At 46.1% G+C, this 20,270-nt stretch overlaps 1 protein-coding gene across 1 annotated transcript in view; it reads right to left on the reverse strand.

The window, feature by feature from the left end:
• The window catches only part of T265_02401 (hypothetical protein), a gene marked incomplete at both ends in the record, with an annotated part of 47,968 nt that extends 29,176 nt beyond the window's left edge, over positions 1-18,792 (reverse strand). Inside the window, 9 exons of the mRNA XM_009166634.1 lie at positions 2,827-3,238; positions 3,844-4,451; positions 7,203-7,581; positions 7,631-7,976; positions 9,231-9,396; positions 9,487-9,637; positions 11,852-11,994; positions 17,952-18,241; positions 18,669-18,792. Coding sequence (XP_009164898.1) covers positions 2,827-3,238; positions 3,844-4,451; positions 7,203-7,581; positions 7,631-7,976; positions 9,231-9,396; positions 9,487-9,637; positions 11,852-11,994; positions 17,952-18,241; positions 18,669-18,792 — 2,619 coding nt within the window. The remainder of the gene's footprint in view (positions 1-2,826; positions 3,239-3,843; positions 4,452-7,202; positions 7,582-7,630; positions 7,977-9,230; positions 9,397-9,486; positions 9,638-11,851; positions 11,995-17,951; positions 18,242-18,668) is intronic.
• Between the last annotated feature and the right edge of the window lie 1,478 nt (positions 18,793-20,270).

Raw genomic sequence — 20,270 nt, forward strand, 5'->3', positions numbered from 1 at the left:
GCCCTCTGAGTGTGTAGGTTAAGTTTCTTATCCAGGATGAACCACACTGCCGCAGTGTTTGCTGCGTTCTTGACAGACAAACTGATGCCACGTCAGCGCGATAGGTATCCGAGGGTGGCAACAGCTGCCATTCCTTTCCTGATTCGAGAAGTAACCTCATCTCCAGCCAGTCCACGGGAACTAATACAATTGCCCAGGTAAACAAATTTACCTACCACGTCGATTGGCTCGTCCGCAAGCATCAGATTTGGGGTCGATCCCACCCACTCTTGTACCGTGCGGCAGACTTATCTAAGTTATTTAAAATGCCTTGCATTTTTGAAGAGAGCAATATCGTCCGCACACACAATGTCTGTGAACAAACGCCCCTGGAAGCATTTCGATCCCTAAAGATTCGGAGGCAGGCAGAGAAACCTCAGTAACACAGTTGAAAGGGAAAGGGGAGCTTTGGTTTACACCATTGGACGTGATGAATGCGGGAGAAACCTTGCCATTCACCCGTACTCGTCCACAAAAATTCGTATATGGCGCTCTCCCAAGAGATATAAAGTTCAAAATATAAATTTGGATCGCCAGACACCGCAAGAGTTTCTGACAGAGTCAAAAGCATCCTCTAGATCAGGAAAAACTGTCGACAATAAAGTTAAAGAAAAGTGCTTGACTTCCTTGGACTAGTTCAGTCAAGAATCTGGTGGAGGTTAGAGGACTCCAGAATTAGGGGATCCCCATTGACGGTACAACTGATACTATGACAATTCACAACATTGGAGTATCCTGTGCTCACCTCAAAACACATTCGACGATTCAAACAGACACGAAAGAGTAAGCAAAGCGAAATGTCATTCGGCAGAAAGGTAGTCAGATGAAAGTATTCGGCACAAACGAGACGCATGTCTATGAGCCTCAATGATCCTCTCAAACAACGCCATAAGACAACGTGCTTTCTCGCTTTTTTCACCTCTACAGATTTGTCAGGTGCAATGAAGAAGAGGCCAGGAAGAGACCATTGACAGTGTGTTGCGTACTGCAAACGGCGGGACACATTTTATGTCGGTCCTTGGTTTCCTGCTCCATTCACTACGGTATGTGAAGGGCACGGGAGCTTCAGACAGTCCTTTATGGGGATAATGGAACATCATTAGAACTGTACCACAGGGTCGCGCCGAAAACCAAGTGAAGGAGCGAGCCATAATTCTCGACCTTGGTTGGCCGCAGTTCTGACCGCTTAGGACATACCTTCGGTTAGATCGTAGCCCGCAAGTGATAAATCCGTCCAAAAGATGTGACGTTCGGTTTTTAAGAGCGGCTGTTCTCTGTAAGTACTGCACACGAAACCTGCCGCAAAACCGATTCAACGTGTGTGTGCCTTCGCTATACCACAGTATAAACACATTTCAGATCTGATTTGCAAGAGCAGAAACAATCGGGACGAGTCAAGCTAGTAAAGCCGTTATACACAGTGAAGCTAGTCACACAAGACTGGGTTGGTTTGATCACTCACCTAAACACGCTCCAACCTGTCGCAGAATTATTGCAACTCCTAACTCATCCTGACCTAAATCAGTCCGTTTGACCTTACTCCGTTCTGGAGATCTAATGCGCGCACTCTCAGCAAACTTGAACAAACTGCTCTTCTGGTTAAAGATTCTTTAAATTTCAAGGTCTAATACGGCACATTCCGCTTTTTTCTGAAGTGATTAGTGTGCGTAGAATTATCGGTGGCTACAAACACTCCATTAGTTTGAGTCGGGTGCTACAAGCTCTGCTTTTTTGTGTTTTGGTCTGCTAGATAGATTGTAGTTCACAACCTAGCTCACTGTGCATCCCCACAAAATGTGCCAGTCCATGTCTGGAGATAATAAAAGAATTGATTTTTTGAAGTAAAAAAAACAAATTCGAAAGACAAAAGATGTATTGCATTTTTGCACATTTCATTATCCTTTGTGGTCAATGAGATTGAGTATGGCTCAAGCATTAGCAACAACAGAAAGCAATGTTAATGGAGCTACCCAAAGAACCAATCAGATGTAAGATAGTCAGACCACAACGCAAGACGAATCCCCAGGTGACCAATCACATTAGGGCCAAACAACCCTCAAAAAACAATCCCGTGGCGGATGTTAATAATCCTTTAGAAGCCATATTATCACGATCGGAAGTGGAGGAACCACTTACTCGAACACGCACTGGAGATGTTCTTTCGCATGGTGACGAAACGTTTCGAAGCCAATTTCCAGGCTTGACTATCAGATCAACTGTCAGGTGATCAACAGCCAATCAGCGCAAAACCGGATTGTGAATGCTTTCCTGATAAATCAGGCGATTCTTATCAAGACAGAATGACTCTTGTCAATCACATTCGGATTTAAGTAAAATTAAATCGTTCCGCTGTAACACTCTTCCGGTGCCTAGCTGTCATGCTACCCGAAGGAAGCACGAGGGCTGGGATACTGCCAGATTGCCCAAGCCTAGACAGGGGAATTCGAGAGTGGGAGGTCGGGTTCGAACCACGGAGATTCCGGTCAGTAAATTCGCGCTCTAACCACCTGAGCCATCAAGACAGGTATGCGTGGTAATTAGCCATCGAATAATACAGTTAACAATTGGGGATAATTCACGTTCAACAGCAGGCAGTGTACTGAAATTTGCTTGGTATTACATAACTTGCAAACCACGCTCGTCAAGATAGAAAACCCATAACGTTCCACTCATAATGTTCGGTAGTTGATCAAATTCAAACCAAAAGGCGCAGCAGTATCCATGCATGTGCGCACAGAAGACGTGTGAACAGAGGAACAAATACACAGAAACGCGAGACAGACTTACACCTTTCAAGGTACTGCATTCAATATCCAACAGTCTGACGAGGCAGTCAGAGTAGGCTTCAATGAGTTTGACCAAACTGTTTGGCGAGGTCGCGTCATCGAGGAATTGACGCACTTGTTCGGTTGCTTCAAGAAACCAAACCGGCTTGGATGCTGGAACCCTGTGGTGAGATGAAGCATACACTCCAGATTCGCCATCTGAGTCATCCGACTGTGTTTCGGTGGGAGGCCAAGAAAGAACGGACCGAGTTGATAACAAGGGGACTACTGGAGGAATTTGAGCTACGGTGTTCAGTTTCAGGGCAACAACGAGTCGTCTCCGATAAGCACGGGTAATACGCAGTGCCGTTATCATAAGAGACCGAAGTTCGTGAACCAAGTGGATTAGACTCAACCGGTCGGGAGCGGTACATCTGCAAATAAGAAAGCAGTTAATCCGGATAATCGGATCATCACGCGAGATTATGTTGTCATTTAGACATGTCACATGGAGAGACCGAAGTGTTGACAAGACGAAACCAGGTACAACTTTACAGGGCATGGAAATGAGAAAGCATAAGCCATATTGGCAAAGCTAGCTATACTGGAACACACAACCAATATCGATGTGGTCTCAATCTCCTATTTTTGTTATTCAACATCAATGACCAATCCCCCTCGTACTGGAAGCAGACAGCTGAAAAATGGTGTCATAAATGAACAAAACGGTGCACTTCATCGGTCAGATAATCAACAATTTGGCAAACACTTTACAATTGAGGAGAATTCTATCGAATTCTACCATAAATCTCTGATTAATACGTAACTGGCAACTACTAGCCTTCTAGTCTGGAAACCCGAGAATACCGCAAGTGTCTCACTTCAGTGACCGGGTAAAAATGACTACAGACCTACATCACAAACCCCATCAGTGTGGCGAGCACTAAAATAAGGGAAATACGAAGAGCCCAACATGTTTTCTCGGGCTGGGTGTCGGACACCATCCAGAATTCGTTAGCATTTAAGTGATAACCCTTACGCGTTAACACGGTCCGCATACTGTTCTAGTTTCATAGTGACACTTTCCCGTGTAACGTAGAACGGGATGCGGGCCAGACAAAGCCATAAAAATACCAAGGGAGGTAGCCCCAACTCCAATCCAACGTCCTGTTGTACAGGACTAACCGGACTAGCCGAAGTCGACGGTGATTTTTCGAGAGGATGGATATCGGGGAGATCAACCGACCAGTAGGAAGTTCCTTCAGATGTGGTGGAGGTAGGCGACTCTGCCAGGGCACATCCGGTTTGTGGAAACGAGTTCAGTGAGGAACTGGACGAAGAAGAATTGTCTGAGACAGATTTGGGAGTGGTGCTGACAGAGCTGTGGTCGCTATCGGAACGGTGTGGTGAAGACGGTGGCGACGGTGTGCTGGATGTGGATCGCCCATGGGGAGACACGGAGTGCGATGGGGAGCAGATTTCCCATTTGACCGGAAGCCCACCAACATGAGGCGTTTGAACACCATCTGAATGAGGAATATTCAACTCCAAGGGAGAAATGCATCCGTTCCATGAACGTCGCTTGACCACCGAAGCGTAAGATGCCGGAGACCTCTGTTGGAGCTTTTTTCGTAGGGTGTGCCACCACTGAAAGATACAGGCAACTGTTTTAGAAGCACATTGTGACAACCATTCAGTTCACCAAAATTATTGCGCTTCCCTCTAAATGAAGCAGCCATTCTTTGAACCACTAATTCAGTGCGAGCAAACAAAAACCGTCCTGAATCATGAATTAGTTTGGTTTAAATACAACATATTCGCTACATACGACAGCAGTGGCAAGTGCAAAATGAAATCAGGATGGTGAACCAACTGCTCAAATTACTGAAATGACAGCTACCTTATCAAGCACCTGCATTCACAGGGGCTTGTCTTGAACCAGGAAGAAACCACTTCGCCCTGTTTCCGGGAATTTTACTACTGGACAGATGGGTTAAACGTCAAAGCAAACGGATGGGAAAATATCACGCAATTTCGGTATTACTAATCACTAACAGGGACCAACGGTTCTCAGAAATCGGGAAATACGCACTCTATTTGGTCAGACAGTTGAGTCCTTTATAAACGTTCGGATGCTCAGATGCGAAGCTTAGCTCTAACGGTTTACACCTCCGGTGTGCGTTCCGGATGATGAAGCAGTCATCTGACTCGTGTGTAGCACGGAAAATCTGAAGATGCACCATGCAAAATGAGCACAACGTTAGCGCTAAACTCAGTCGTTTTTGTGAGAGTTCGCCTGTGTGCCGGGGATTCACCTGAATGCCCCAGATCCTTAGACGATTCTTCATGAGGATATGATAAGGTGAAATGTAGGTAGGACAGACGTCAAGCGGAACGCTAATGCAAAGTTGTCAGCTGTTATCGATGCAACGGCTACAGAGTTATGTGAAACCTCATACCAAAAGCGCTTTTCCACTTGCGATCGGGCGCTGCAAAGACCGACTCACACGTCATTGGTCGGAAGATCGGACCGCTTATCGGATCCAGCATCCGGCGACCTCTGAGTGGTTGAAAATGTGGGATCCAGCAGCTAATCAGGTCCCCGCGCGCGCTGAATGCCGGTTGCCAATGTCCGAATTCACATTGCGTCGTCGTTACGTCCACTTTAGGTACTCTGTGCCTGTTTTTCCCCGCTTTGGGGTGTACCATTGGTGGTTCTTCTCACAGACCCACCGGAGGCCGTACCGTCAAAATACAACAAAGCTGCTATCTCATGAGGGTACGTTTTCAGATCCCGTGGGTCTTAGTGCACGAACCTCGAAATAGCACTGGCAGGAGGAGAATGGATAATCTTCAAACCTCGTGATACCACGCAAATTGAATTCACTCCGTCACTACATTCATTCTCCGGCTTAAACCAACAGATCCACTCTCAGACGTCCTATTTTCAAGACAGGTACTCTATGACTACAAGGGGAAAACCAATTGCGCTATTTTCAAGTCCCGTTCGGCCACAGGAACATGATTAGCGACTGATTAGATAGCAGTGGTTTCAGAAACTTTATGCAGACGACCAATCTAAAAACGGCTCGAAGGGAGATGAAACAGTGACTGGAAACCGAAAGCAAACAGATGTTTTAGGACCACGGGATAAGTCGAACAGGAACTGCCTGGATTAATTAGAATTATCGAAAATACCTGACATTTAAGTGCCTAGTAACATTTTTTTGGACGGGATCATTTAAGGGAAAAATAGTAAGGAGTACAAGCAAACACGATAGATTTCCCATAAAGGTAACTATCTGAGTTAGTGCTTATTCGACTATCATATTAAACGTGGGCTATCCTCCTGCAATAACGACCTCCGCTCGTTCTTTCAGTTGTAGCACCCTTTCGGTGCCCAACTGCCATGCCATCCAAAGAAAGCACGAAGGCTGGAATACTGCTAGGTCGCCCAAGCCTACACAGAGGAAGTCGAGAGGCAGAGATCGGGTTCGAACCACGGACCTTCCGGTCAGTAAATTTGCACTCTAACCACTGAGCCTACGACCTTCTTCTATAAGGGACCACTACGATCAGGTCTCGCCAGTAATGCAAAAGCGTCGGTGATCAGAAATGGACAATCGCCCCACGTCTTGTACGCGCACAGCCCAACTAAAGTAATCGATGCATTACAAACCCCTCGGTTTATCGCGGGATCGACATCAGATTGCCGTCGGCTTCACTTAGCAAACGCGGTCCTTTCTCTCTTCTTCGACTTCTCGTCTTCTTGTCTTGGGGCATTCTTGTTAATGTGGTTGCCACGGGTTACCACATAAAAACAATGGGGATGCGATCCCACGCCAACCTGTAAAGACATTGCGTGTAAGGCGGTACAATGACCCCGAGTCACTTCAGTCGAGTAGGAAGTCACGACGTTAACTATTCAATGATCAGAATTTTGAACAATAGTAAAAGCACATAGGTAACGCCGATTTGGTAACGCAGTTCCCATGTCCGTGGACAGTCTGTTTCGCAGACCGGTTCCAACTCAGGGTGACCTGCGAACTGACAACAAAGAATGTCCACACTGACTGGCGAATTAGGTCACAGTGGCAACTACCGTACCCATGGATGGGAACTCCTGGAGTAAGGACATTGGTTAATCGGTAACATAGCTCATGCATCAACTGCATCTCTTTAATTAAACGAGTCTCCAACTTTCTAGTTTATCAGAACACTCGAACTAGTCAACTAGTCAATGAGCTGGTCATGTCGTCACTCTTCGTGCTCCAAAGCCGGAATAACTGCACGATTCGTGTGAGGAAAATTGGACACAGATAAAACGGCGGGAGAAAAATCAATATGAACGGATGAGCCAGAGGGAACTAATGGGGAGTGCCAAATCGTGGAACCTACCGTGAGAGTGGACAATTCAATAGCTGTCGATCCGTTGTTTTGAGCCTGGATGACGCGGTGGTTCGGCGAAGCAGCACACTGGGAAGACGAGCCAACATTAACACCGGACGGTTGAGGTTCACGTAAGAGGGCGGGATCCGAGTTCACCGATGATATCACGTTCTCTGACGAGCATTTGACACAAAGTGCGCGGGCGGGTAAACAAGGCTCCCGGATGCGCTGGAACAAACTACACGAATGTAAGAGGAAATCATCATAAATCGGGAAGCTCGTGACCAAGAAAAACCAATCCATATCGTAGACAGTCCTCCCCCGAGAATTTGTGAAAAACGTGTGAACAACCCTTCTCCTAGGATATACAACCATGGTAAGATCGATTCTAGGGAAGTTGGAGTACTCCAGAAAATTTGAAAACAACTCTGACTTACGTTGACGAAACATTTTTCACAGTGGTTGCATTCCGGTGAAGAGGAGAACAAGTTTGTGTCGCTTTTCCACGAGAAGGAACAGGCTCCGGCAGAGGGGACCGACCACCCAAGCGATTTCCACGAATTTCCGTCAACAAACGATCAACCAAGCGATTCAAACGAATCAGGGCTACGGAGTATCCACCAGGAATCTCGGTAGAAACCCCACGCTGTGTAGGGGACTGTTCGTGGTTCGGTAACGCACACATGTACCAGGAGTCAAGAAGAAATTGACGGCACAGTCGTTTCCACGCTTCATTCGAACCAACAGCAAGCAGGGGACACGTGATTATTTCCTCCGAGAATCCTGAAAACGAAATTTATGAAGCGGAACTCCAGCGAACTAACAGTCAGGTTAAGTGGCAGTTGTATTGCTGAAAATAGTTTCTACAACAACAACTAACTGAAGAGCGTGAAGTTGGCAGTACAAAAGCGAATTTGAAAAAGGTAAAGATGAGTGGATCGATTTCCGTTTAAAAAAACTTCCAAAGGATTCAAGAACCAAGTGGTCGAGTATGTCCAAATGATAGTGAGTACATGAGTTCTCAAAGTTCCCTCTATCGGATGAGTGACTAAAAACGTATAAAGAAGTGGAAAATGCGACTACCTGATGAGCCCCAAAAAGGGCGAAACCGGTCGTGGGCTGTCGACGGATTTTCAGCAACCTTATGAGTAATACATCACAAATACATACATGTATCGCGATATCTCGAATATCGTAACGACTGAAACATGAGGCGGCCTGGTGCAGCACGTTCAGTTGCCTGAAAACATCACAAACGAGAGATTTAGTTGGGTTCCAGGTGAGTATCTCGAAAAACTAAATTAGTTTGCAAATGAGTATATGCCCCGAACAATCTAAACTTGGGATTGCAGCAAGCGACCCACCCACCTGTGGAGCCCGATATTCACGATGAAACTGTGTGCATCAGGAGTTTGATCTCATATTTGTCAGCCTTCTTTTTTAAGTGGGAAACAACAATTGCACGTGAAACTAGAGCCAAGCGTATCAGAACCCCAGTGTCCAAACTTCTATTCGGAAGACTGTGGAACCTAATCCAATCGGAGATACGGACTGGAAATAGTTCCTAACAAGAATGATACAGCCACAAACTGCCCCAAGCCTCTCCCGCATGGACTGACTTCACTTTGGGCATTTCTCCACAAGCTATCAGACCCTAGGATAGAGTTGTACAAAGGCAACCCCCGACCTAAAGACCCTAGCAACGTGTTAAAATGGGGAAAGAGCCCCTCCAAACGCCTAGAGACCATGTCCCCATTCACCCTTATCAAACGGGACAGTAGTCAAGTCGAGCGAAACGCACAAGTGAATAGTAGATGGACAACGTTGAGTAGACTCAACCTAAAACGTTACTACAAGAGAGTCTCGTGCGGTTTATGAGTCGTTGACACTCCACACGAAACTGGCATCCTGGAATCCAGTTAGGCCAAGAAAACTGCACCAAAAATTCCATCCGACTGCCTCAAGATTTCCAATCAATAAGCAGTGGCCCACTTCATTAGTACGTACTACGCTGTGGACATACAAAGAAAGGCGTACCTTCAGTTTCGTGCAGATTCGAGCCTTGCTGCGGACGACTGTGAGTGGAACATCTGATAGTCCCAGATGAACAATTGTGCAAAAACGCACACAACTGGCTTAGACCGCGTTGGATAATCAACAAACGACCAGACCATTGACGGAGACATGTGAGACGGGACCATACCTGGCAAAGGTGAGGAAGGGAATGTGAACAAACGCCGCACGGTGAAGAACATAAACACAGTCGAAACAACACACCTATCTGGAGCCCTACCTCAGGCAATATCCAGTCGACAATGTCAGCAGTCATCCGAGCTTCCGAACTCCAGGCCTGTTCAACACGATCGGCCTTTTCGAGTATATCAGCGACGGCTAAATGGGCGATTCGAATTCGTTCGATATAGGACGCTAGTGGAACACTCGAACTGAAGCGGGGATTGGGGTGGCAGAAAGAATAGAAGTTGCACAAACATTTGCGAAGTGTACTGTTTTAGCACAACGCTGTCAAGGACATGGGGAAGTGCAATAAAGGACGGAAATACTGACAGTTCGGGTTGGTTACTGATCAATTTGCAGACGGATCAATGAAATTTCGACTAATCTGCCCTGTCAATTGGCCTATGGCAACCATGTATATCAGATATTGCATGAACACGAGTAGGGAAGCATACAATCGCGCACTGATGATGCCTGTTCAAGCCCAGCTCGGCGAAGAACCAGCTGACGACCACTTGAATCCACGAGCAATGACTCATTAGAAAATTGTTTTCGGAGGTAAGTTCTCACTTGGTTTATGTGGTGGAGTGGAGCGCTATCTTCTTGAAAGACGGTCGATGACTTTTTGTACTGCTTGAGTTAAGAGATAACATGCGTCTGCAGCAGATGGAGGTAACTGTCGTTGGAAACCCGTAGCACCAAAGAAAAAGGGACTCAGAGGAGAATCCCATCCATAATCCCATCCACATACGGAGATGAGGGGAATGGAGGTTATGGGTGAGGTACTCGTGAGGAGCTTCACGGGACCATACCATACAATTGTGCTTGTTGATTATGCCATCCACAGAAAAATTTGCTTCATCGCTCCAGAAAATGTTGGAAACGATTTCTTCATTGTCCAGCAGCCAGTTACCGAACGTGACACGTTGCTCCTTGCCTTCTTCCGTGATGTTTCGTAATAAAGTGAAATGATACGGTAGAGATGAAGGAGGCGTCTCATAATACGATACAAGCCGGCGCGGGGAATGCCGGTCAGCTGAAACACCTGAGCTATTGACGAAGATGCCATGGTGCTCTGGGAATGAAGTTGCTTGACGGCATTCTGTACAATGAGTGCTCTTTCACCACTCAAAGACTTTCACCCATTGCCAGGAAAATCCAGTACAGATCCAATGGACTCAAATTTCACAATCAAGCGTGTGACGGTCGACACGGTGAAAGGATCTTTGATGAGACGATGTTTGGTTTTGTAACCACGAAGTGTAGCGATGTCGCTTTCACCAAATGAATAATAGAGTTTCACAATTTCAATGCGTGCCATCCATCGTAATTTCAATGCGCTTACTGACATCTATCGTGAAAAGAAAAAAATGCCACCACTCGCACACAGAACCTCTTTTATATGGCTGCTAATAATGAAATATTTCGTCATCCTTCCTCTCATTGACCAATCCCAATCAAATTTTGCGTCTATTATGAGACACCCTGCATAAAGTTCTCAAGGTGATCATCGTGACAATTCTCGTTTCAGTGCAGCTCCATTAAAATAACAGCTACTCAGGGGACTCGAGATCGAGGAATTCAAGACACACAAAACTATCCACACACTGACACAATTCATTTGTGCAAACCAGAGGTCGGCTTTCAAATTCAAAAAAGAGGTAGGGTTGCCGGTATAGGGGGCAGTCCATCCGTCGTTCAACTGTAGCACTCTATCGGTGTCTAGCTGCCATGCAACCAGAAGGAAGCGTGAGGGCTGGTATACTGCCGGGTTGCCCAAGCCTACACAGAAGTCGAAAGGCAGAGGTCGGGCTTGAACAACGGACCTTCCGTTCAGTAAATTTGCGCCCTAACTACTAAGCCATCTCGCTGCCATGGGGGCAATCAGACATAAAAACACCTTTTTACGGTTGCGTGAACCATTCGAAAGCACACCGGTGATCGTGGAGCTGACATGCACGTGCGGAATGTGTTGCTCGCGAACCTGAATGTGAGCGCAAGTTTTATGGATCGTCGGAACCAATGTATCACAATAGGTTCCAAACACGAGCAGACAGAAAATAACTACAACAAGAAGCTAGCATTGGGCTAACTGAATGAAGAAATCCAAAGAAAATATTAAAAAAAAGCTAGACCAGACAATCGGGTACTGAATGGTTTCGTGGTACCCGAGTAAGTTGCAAGTAAAATGAAAGTTGGAATGAGCAGCTTCAAGTGACAGTGATGAGCGGTTAGTCAAAGGGATAAATTGTCTTGTACACATCAGACGACAGTAATAATCTGGTCGAACTCCAGGAATGGGGGATCTCTGATGAGATTTCGCTCGATCATTAGGTAACCCAAAAGTCACTGAGGTTATTGCGACCAAACGAAAAAGACACCAAAAGATGTCCTCCAAGATCCAGACACATGGGTTTGCATACCTTTCAGAATAGATGCTTGGTTCTGCCTGACGCGCACTATCAGTTCCCGAAAGGTCAAACGAGACGAGGTGTGCAATGACCTTTTTGGCCAAGGAAACTCTATGCCCAAGTTCCTTTTCGAACTGTTCGCCACGCACCCGTAACTGCATGCCAAAGGAACTGCCTATCTTATGGGGAGGGGATTTCCGGTGCGCTCAACACAAACGCCACACTGTCTGGGCCCGGGTCCCGGAAGCGAACGAACCACCCATTCCGGTCAACGATTTATCCTCAATGAAACTGACACAGTGATGCTGAAGCAAAAAAAAGTACATTCACAGTTGAACGGTAAGAAGGGTGTGGTGTTCGGGTAGTGATGGAATACTCGATAAAAAAACGCCTCTGCATGGTACTAAATCCGGGATATCATCGAGAAGACAGCTAAAACAGTTAGAAAGCACTGGATCATGAGAGCATGATACGAGTAATTCGTCGAAATAAGCAACATTATCGAAAACTGGAAGTTTAAATATATGCAGCACGGAAGAAAACCTGAGCCTGGGGGCTTGTCAAAGTTGACCTAGAAGTAAATGTACTTGTCCAGAATGAATCCGGTCGGTAGGATGAATCGGTCGTGAACTTGGTTACCTCAATGTGACGCACACCAGCGTCTGCAGCAGCTCAGGCGGTGAAATCGCAGTCCAGACCACTGCATTTCAAACTTCGGCACAAAAGTTCTAGCAATAGGGACACTTTGGGCAGCCTGAGGGCACAAAATCGGTCAGTCAGGGCCGTTGTTTGTGTTCCGTAGTTGGTGACAAGGAAAAACCCTGTGGATCCAAACAGCTCGTTTCCTGGGTGTGGAACGTTTTCAATGCATAAATGCCGTGCAGCTCGGACCAAGCAACGGATCGATATGTCCGGTCAATCAGACCTGGAGCATGTGGGGCGTGTTGGCGTTTAGCCCTTAGGTATCTGATGCACAGTACACATCTTTCACCGGTATATCATGAACGTAGTCCCTATCTGTCCACAGGCCTTGGGTGTGAAGAGTCGAGTAACGTCGACAAAGGGTGGCATAGATGGAACGCGACATTGGCTCAGCTGGAGTCTCAATAGGATACCACGGTGAAGACTGCGCGCCATTGATGCTAAAACGGAAACCCTGGAACCAAACTACCTAGTCTAGTGGCAGGTATGTTGTACCTCAGCTTCTTCAGTGTAGGGCAACAATTTCAAGTATCTGGCTCGGTTGACGACCAGGAAAGTCATTCCGACGTGCACATCAAAACAAAATATGTGTCTGTGTGTGAACTTTGTACTGCGTCATTTGATGCGTCCCAATTGATGGACGGAATTTTCCAGTGTTTCGTAGTGCTGATGCACGCTAATCGATCAACCAATCAACGAATGGCTCATAGAAGCTTCGTTAGTAGGTACATTCAGTGGCACTCGAGTTCGAGAAAATGAAGGTGTTCAAAATTCAAAAAGTGAATTCGACATTATACTGTTAGTAAATGGGCCTGATATTCATCAAGAGCTGAACTTGTCATAATGGATAGCTACAATCGATAGGTAGGGTGGCAACAGACCACTATCATGCGTCTAATTGCGTAATATATCGCCTCCTAGTCCCGTCCAGTGTTGGGAAATTCCTCGCATTTTCCTCCCACAAGTACATGTGGCTCAGCACTTCTCAAATAAGCAAGCAGAAATAAATGAAAAAGGGTATCGGCAGAGTTTGCGGTCTCCAACTGGAAAGTCCTGTAAGCAATTCATGCTGGGTAGGTCCGGTTTGATGCATTCCCGTCGAGTGTACGACACCAGATACCACTGTGTCGCGTCCGAAATTGGCCAGAGTGTTGACTTCACTTCTCCGGAATAACTCATCTAGGGAAATCTCCAGCAATTCCTGTGCTCCCGAACCGCCACTAGTCTCCAGTTCTTCAGACAGTGAGTCAACGCACATCTACCCAGTAAACACTGTTTTCCATACCCAACTCAGAGTGGCGTAAACAGAGAGGTGGCCAACCTTTGACTTAGCAGAGGAGTATGAAGGAGATCACGAAACGCTTGTGTGCTGTCGGTGCTGCTCGCCTTCCAGGATAGAGACCGCGTGATCCTCACTGTGCCTGGTTGGGGACACTAAAAGATATGGCTGCCAACCGATCTCAGTAGTGTTCTTGTTGTCAGTTTCTATCCAGATCACCCGAGTGAATGTCTGGAGGTGTAGGCACCTCGGAATGATTGTGGTAAGCTAGCACTAAGTCCCTTTCCCGTCCACCTCTACTTTTTTCCATTACAATAAGACTTTCAAATAAATCATGGCTGCATGGCAGTGAGGCATTGGTGTTGAACACTGCTGTCGATGATGATGACGATGACTCAGTAAACCGTGAAGTTTGTTTTGATAGCTTTACCGAAGACTCCTAACAACACAATCTCCATCCAGTGTGATCCAAATCATTCTGTCATATAACACGGGGTACGTTTGGGAAACTGGAGAGATACCTAGTCATATGTTCCACTAGAACTGAGCCATCGGAGGGACCAAACTTTTCTTCAATGTTGAACCAAAGTTCTCTAACGATTGGTTACAGCCATCCCTAAATTACGATTATTAGGACACATTAACATTGAAAATAAAAACCGGTAACTGTTCAGGACTGGAACTTCGTCGATGCACAGAAACCGCGCAATCCGGAGGTACGAGGACAAGGAAGTATTGCCAGGCTGTCCAAGCCGGGACAGAAGTAATTGAAAAGCCAGGGTTGGATTCGAACTTCAAGTCTCGCGGTCATTAGCTCGGCGCCCTAACAGCGGAGTTATCTCGAGCTTGAAATGGATGAGTCGATAATTGAATTCACCATCACAACTTGAGGGATTGTGTAGTCCCATGTTGCACCAGCACTTTTCCGACAAAGGTAAAGTCATTGTAAAGCAGAACACCTTTTGCTGTTAGGCCCGAAAATCACATTGATCCGGCAGATTTCCAATCACCCCTAATCACAACCCATGGACAAAGTGTATCCTTCCACCCATTGTCCACTGACTAGCGCTGTCAAAGCCATACGACCTTGAAACGCGCGCCAAGCTAACTTGGCGGATTGATCATCCGCGCGACGTTTCGAGACAAGCAAGGGTATAGCAACGACATATTGCATTTCTTAATGAGTATTGAACTAAACAACGATCCGGGTTGAAAACTAGAAGCGTCAAGACGCACACAACGATGTGTGGGCCATCGACTGTAATCCAAAAATGCACACAGACTGACTAGGTCGAAGTTCGTCGAGAGTGCAAATAAGTTTTTCACATGAAGGTGAGCTACACACTCCTACCGAAAGGTAAACACACAACTCACCTCATCTAACCAACTCACAGAACGCCCATTGTCAAGTCATGCTCTCAATCTTCCAAAGCATGCTCATCCCACGCTTCAATCGATCAGTCCAACTCAGGTAACTATGCGCTCTCAATTCCAACTCCAACGCAACTTCACTTTGCTATCTTATGTAACATTGAAGCTAGGTATAAAAACAATAAAGCGTAAACTAAGGCGCTGTCACTCACACTATCCAGCATTTATTTGAGTCTGGGGAGCTGGCCGTTGCTCTTCTAGAGCGCTACCTGTAACAGACAGTGAGTCTGTGGCTACTCATTTTACAGTAACACAAGTGATCACTACGTAGTTACTTTGCTTTTATGCAATCAACCCTTGGGTCAAAATTAGTCAACATCGGCGGCGGTTAACAAGCGAAAATCGGTTGTCAGATGTGGAGAAATCTCAATCTAGTATTGGCCCTGGTGACGAATTACGAAGATCGTGTGGGAGCCAAGTTGCTTTATATTGTCGTTGATCGTGATGAGCCACGTTCTTCATTGTCCCTCAAGGTGATAACGCCATCGGTGACACGGTGTACGGACTAAGGTTTGTTTGCGGATTCCAGCATCGTTCTAGAAAGAATAGACCCAAAGCGTTGCGGATCCTATCACTGAAGCACCTAAGTTAGGTGTTACAGATCAGGATTACCCTTTTGGACATCAGCATTGGGCGCTTTTGGTAGTCTCTGCTCATAAAATTCACAAAAGTAAATTGGGTTTGGGGGTCAGCGTGTGTGAGACCCTAAGCTCTGCACGCAAGCGTATCCCGTCCGTTCTCTACAATGAGTTGTTTACCTGCACTTTCATTCCGACGCTGAACTTCTGCGTTAGCGTGTCCTTTGAGCAAGACGACTGAACCCAGATATTAAAAACCGTAACTTTTATCTCTTCATCGTTTGTATTGGAAGGTCGCACGGAAGAATCCAAGCGTGTGGAGAAAAAATCGGAAAAGTAACTTCTAGTCCTACATACATGTAGCTGGGAAGATGCCCTGCAGGGCCCAGGGGCAACAACAGAATGAGAGTGAAAAGGTTACCCGTTACGCGCTGGGAGCGTTTGAATCGTAGGTTTATTCGGGAACAGGAAGAGAGTAGATTAGATGAAGATTTCTCAGTATGGTTAATGTGGTCAATGGTATACAATATACTAATTTAATACCACACATGGGATGTGAAGAAGGGGTCCTAGGATTAACCATATAAGGCGTAAAAAGATGACAACGAGCCTTAAAGAACACCTGTTTTACTGGGCAGAGCAGGACGCACTGCCGTCCAACTCTGGCAGTAAAAAGTAAAACAAACATCCAGACAGCCAAATTAGGAAACGGAGCATCTGACAGATTGAAGCTTACGTGGAGAGTTGCCTGTCCACAGTAAGAAACGCCAAAATGAAGTCAAGGTAACAGATTTAACTCTATAGACGAAGCGGACGCGGGAGACCACATCACTGCTACAGTGTAGCAGCGAATTTGATCAAAATGTTTGTTGTTCGGAGGATTGGTGCACACAGTTTAAACGTCCGACACAGAGGGAGGGTATACTCTCGGGGCTTAGATTGTACCTGTTAACTTAATTTCTGAGTGAAGATCTCCAACAAAAAAATCGCACTTAGGTGGTAAGAAGAGTAGTCGTGCGGTAAACGGGGTTTGAACAATCAAATCAAAATCTTCCGGCTGTAGCACCCTTTTGGTGCCTACCTGCCACGTCGCCCGAAGAAAGCACCAGAGTTGGGATACTGCCAAGTTTATCAAACCTAAACAGGAATAGTCGAGATGCTGAGGATGGGTTCGAACCACAGACCTTCCGGTCAGTAAATCCGCGTTTTAACCACTAAGCAATCTCAAGTAAAGCGGTAAACGGGATCGTTCTGGTGAAATTTAGTGCTTTCGGCTAGGCGATCAAATGTCCCCAATCCCGCAGCAAATTACGAGTGAGTGGTTTATATGCACTTTTGATGAATAATGTGAGCTTTCGGCGAGGAGATCACACAAGGTGCACAAACAGAAACCCGTACGAGACCAACGCACATACTTTCTGCAGGAGCAGATGACTCACTCCCGACTATTGTCTGAAATAAATTTGTTAGACCACTTTGATGACACAGTACTTACTGACCTATACATAGCCAATATCAAAATTGCCGACTAACTAATTAGGAACCGAAAGTAACGCCCACGACAATTCAGGTATTAGCTCTAGATAACATCCCCGTTCCATTCGGACTTAAGGATACATATTAGTTGGGATAGCCAGTTGATGGTTTTGACTCGGGTGGAGTGGCAATTTTTCAGTTCACTGTTTAGTGGAATGATCAAAATGCACCCAGCACTGTCGGCACCGACCGGGTAAGTCAGCCTACGTCTGGTGTTTTTGATAAACATGTTTATGGCACTTCCACTGGTTCACAATTGTCTGCTAGACAGATGGGTCACTCCATCAACTGATCTGCAGAGCAGTTTGCCAATCAATGTGTAGGATGCACGACGCGTCGGAAACACGTTTGATGCGCTCACTTTTGATTGGTCCACGGGATCGCAGCGTCCTCAGCTGTCACCTGTGCACAAAGCCGAACTTGGTCGGAATCGGGAGCTTCAGACGTTAGTTCTACATGATAAAAGCTTGCCGTAATAATCAGAAATTCGGAATCGCATCATGGTGTGATAGATATTGTCGCATAAAAAGTAGATGAGTGAGGCAGTGAACATATCAAGCGATCGACAATCAATCTCGATACTTACAACTAGGGTTCCGTGACGGATCCACTGTCTTTCGCATGCTGTTGTGCGAATACCACCCGAACGTGGAGACAACGTTTGATTGTTCTGATGCAGATAGCTGCCAGATTTTCCGGTCGGAGCTGCTTCATCCTGGAGGTTGAACACGCTCTGAGTGCGTCTCCGCTCAACGCGTGAAGGCAAAGTAAGCTTGAGTAACGGGGCAAGCCGGTACAGGAATTTGCGACCGCGTTTGTGTGGGTCTGTGGGAGGCTCCGACGGTTCTGCCGGAGTGACAGTTGGTGGAGGGGAAGCTAAAGTGTAAAAGGATATCAGGCGCTGAGAGATCGAGCGTGAGTGAAATTAAAGTCCTAATTACTTTACAGAGACTGAGGTTCAGGTCTAAAACTGGTTATTTCAGATTTCCGATGCCGACGGTTTGATCAACCTTCACACCTTACTACAACTACCCAAATCCCGAAGAATATTACGCCAAATCGGAATCCGATAAATTGTACGTCTCCCACCGAAGTTCACGTGACCATATGATACGCCGACATGTTCTGGACTTTATAAAACAGCTGAGCAAGACGAATCTGATGGTAATTTACATGACCCTACCAAACTAATATTTTCGCTTCAGACTTAGTATTTTACCAAACCGTGCTTAGAGTGGATGATCCCGGACCAATCGATCACATGGTTGTCACGGTACCAATTTAGTTCTCACGGGAGACTCACCTGGGACCCAGCTGAATCGATTGTTTATGGTGTTCTTCCCAATTAAATGTGCTGCAACAGACCGCTCCGTGTTTAAGTTGATACGATATTCGAGATATCGCGATACATTGTATAGACGTAGCATACTACTCATAAGGTTGCTGAAAACTCATCAACGGCTCACGACCGGTTTCGCTCTTTCACTTCGGTCTCATCAGGTCGACGCAGTCCCAGGGTTTCCGCCAACCTTATGTTTCACGTGAACCCAGGTTGCACGAAATTAGCGAAATACACTCATTTGCATGGCATTTTGTTTTCGACGGGATACTGATATGGAACCCAGCTGAAGAACATCATAAGCGAGAGATTCAGTTGGCTTCCGGGTGAAACCAAATTGGTATGCAAATAAATGTAGACGTCAAATTCTTCTGAACCCTTTCTGTTCCACGCCCATGTGAACCAAGCTGAATCTCTCATTTTTGACGTTCGTAATCGAAGTCGAAGTTCATACAATTTGGGTCCAAGCAGAACGTAAGGTTAACAGAAACCCCGGGACTGCGACTACCTGATGAGCCCCAAGAGGGGCGAAACCGGTCATGGGTTGTCGAGGCGTTTTCAGCAACGCTATGAGTAATGCATTACGTCTATACAATAATCAATATCACTTTCTCACCTATCGATCGTACCTCAGTTTTTGTGTATTGCCAAGTGTTTCAGGTTTTTACTCCTCGACCAAAATTACACCCATGGAAGAAAAAGCTCTTCCGTATTGGTCCAGCTCTTCACGGAGTGATTTTTTCAGCATTTTTGACGCACTACTGGACGGTTATCACCAACGCAGTTGGATAATTCCGAGAACAAACAACCAAAGTCCGCCAAAGTCGTAGAGTCATGCATTGCAGGCATTCCTCATGAACTAAGAGAATCAGACTATCCCGAGGTCATCCCTTGAATAGGTTCGCCTCCATGATTCTTCTATGTCGTGAACAGTTTTCTCCATTTACGAGGGAGTTGAGACAGTGAATGAAAATAGGCAGGACATTCGACTACGGCCATATGGCGTTCATTCATGTCAATGCGAATCAGAGGCAGTGGCAACCGCACGACCAATTGCCCCAGATTCATCCAAGAAAGGAACGACGGAAAAAGCTCTTCCGTATTGGTCCAGCTCTTCACGGAGTGATTTTTCCAGCATTTTTGACGCACTACTGGACGGTTATCACCAACGCAGTTGGATAATTCCGGGAACAAACAACCAAAGTCCGCCAAAGTCGTAGAGTCATGCATTGCAGGCATTCCTCATGAACTAAGAGAATCAGACTATCCCGAGGTCATCCCTTGAATAGGTTCGCCTCCATGATTCTTCTATGTCGTGAACAGTTTTCTCCATTTACGAGGGAGTTGAGACAGTGAATGAAAATAGGCAGGACATTCGACTACGGCCATATGGCGTTCATTCATGTCAATGCGAATCAGAGGCAGTGGCAACCGCACGACCAATTGCCCCAGATTCATCCAAGAAGGACAGGAACGACGAATGGAACTAACGCCGACATGGAGCTATTCACCGGATTGGTCAAGTGCTCGTTGAATTCATTTCATCGAGTCCTTTCTTGGCTTCTA

Source organism: Opisthorchis viverrini (assembly GCF_000715545.1).
Source record: "Opisthorchis viverrini unplaced genomic scaffold opera_v5_29, whole genome shotgun sequence".
NCBI classification, from domain to species: domain Eukaryota; kingdom Metazoa; phylum Platyhelminthes; class Trematoda; order Opisthorchiida; family Opisthorchiidae; genus Opisthorchis; species Opisthorchis viverrini.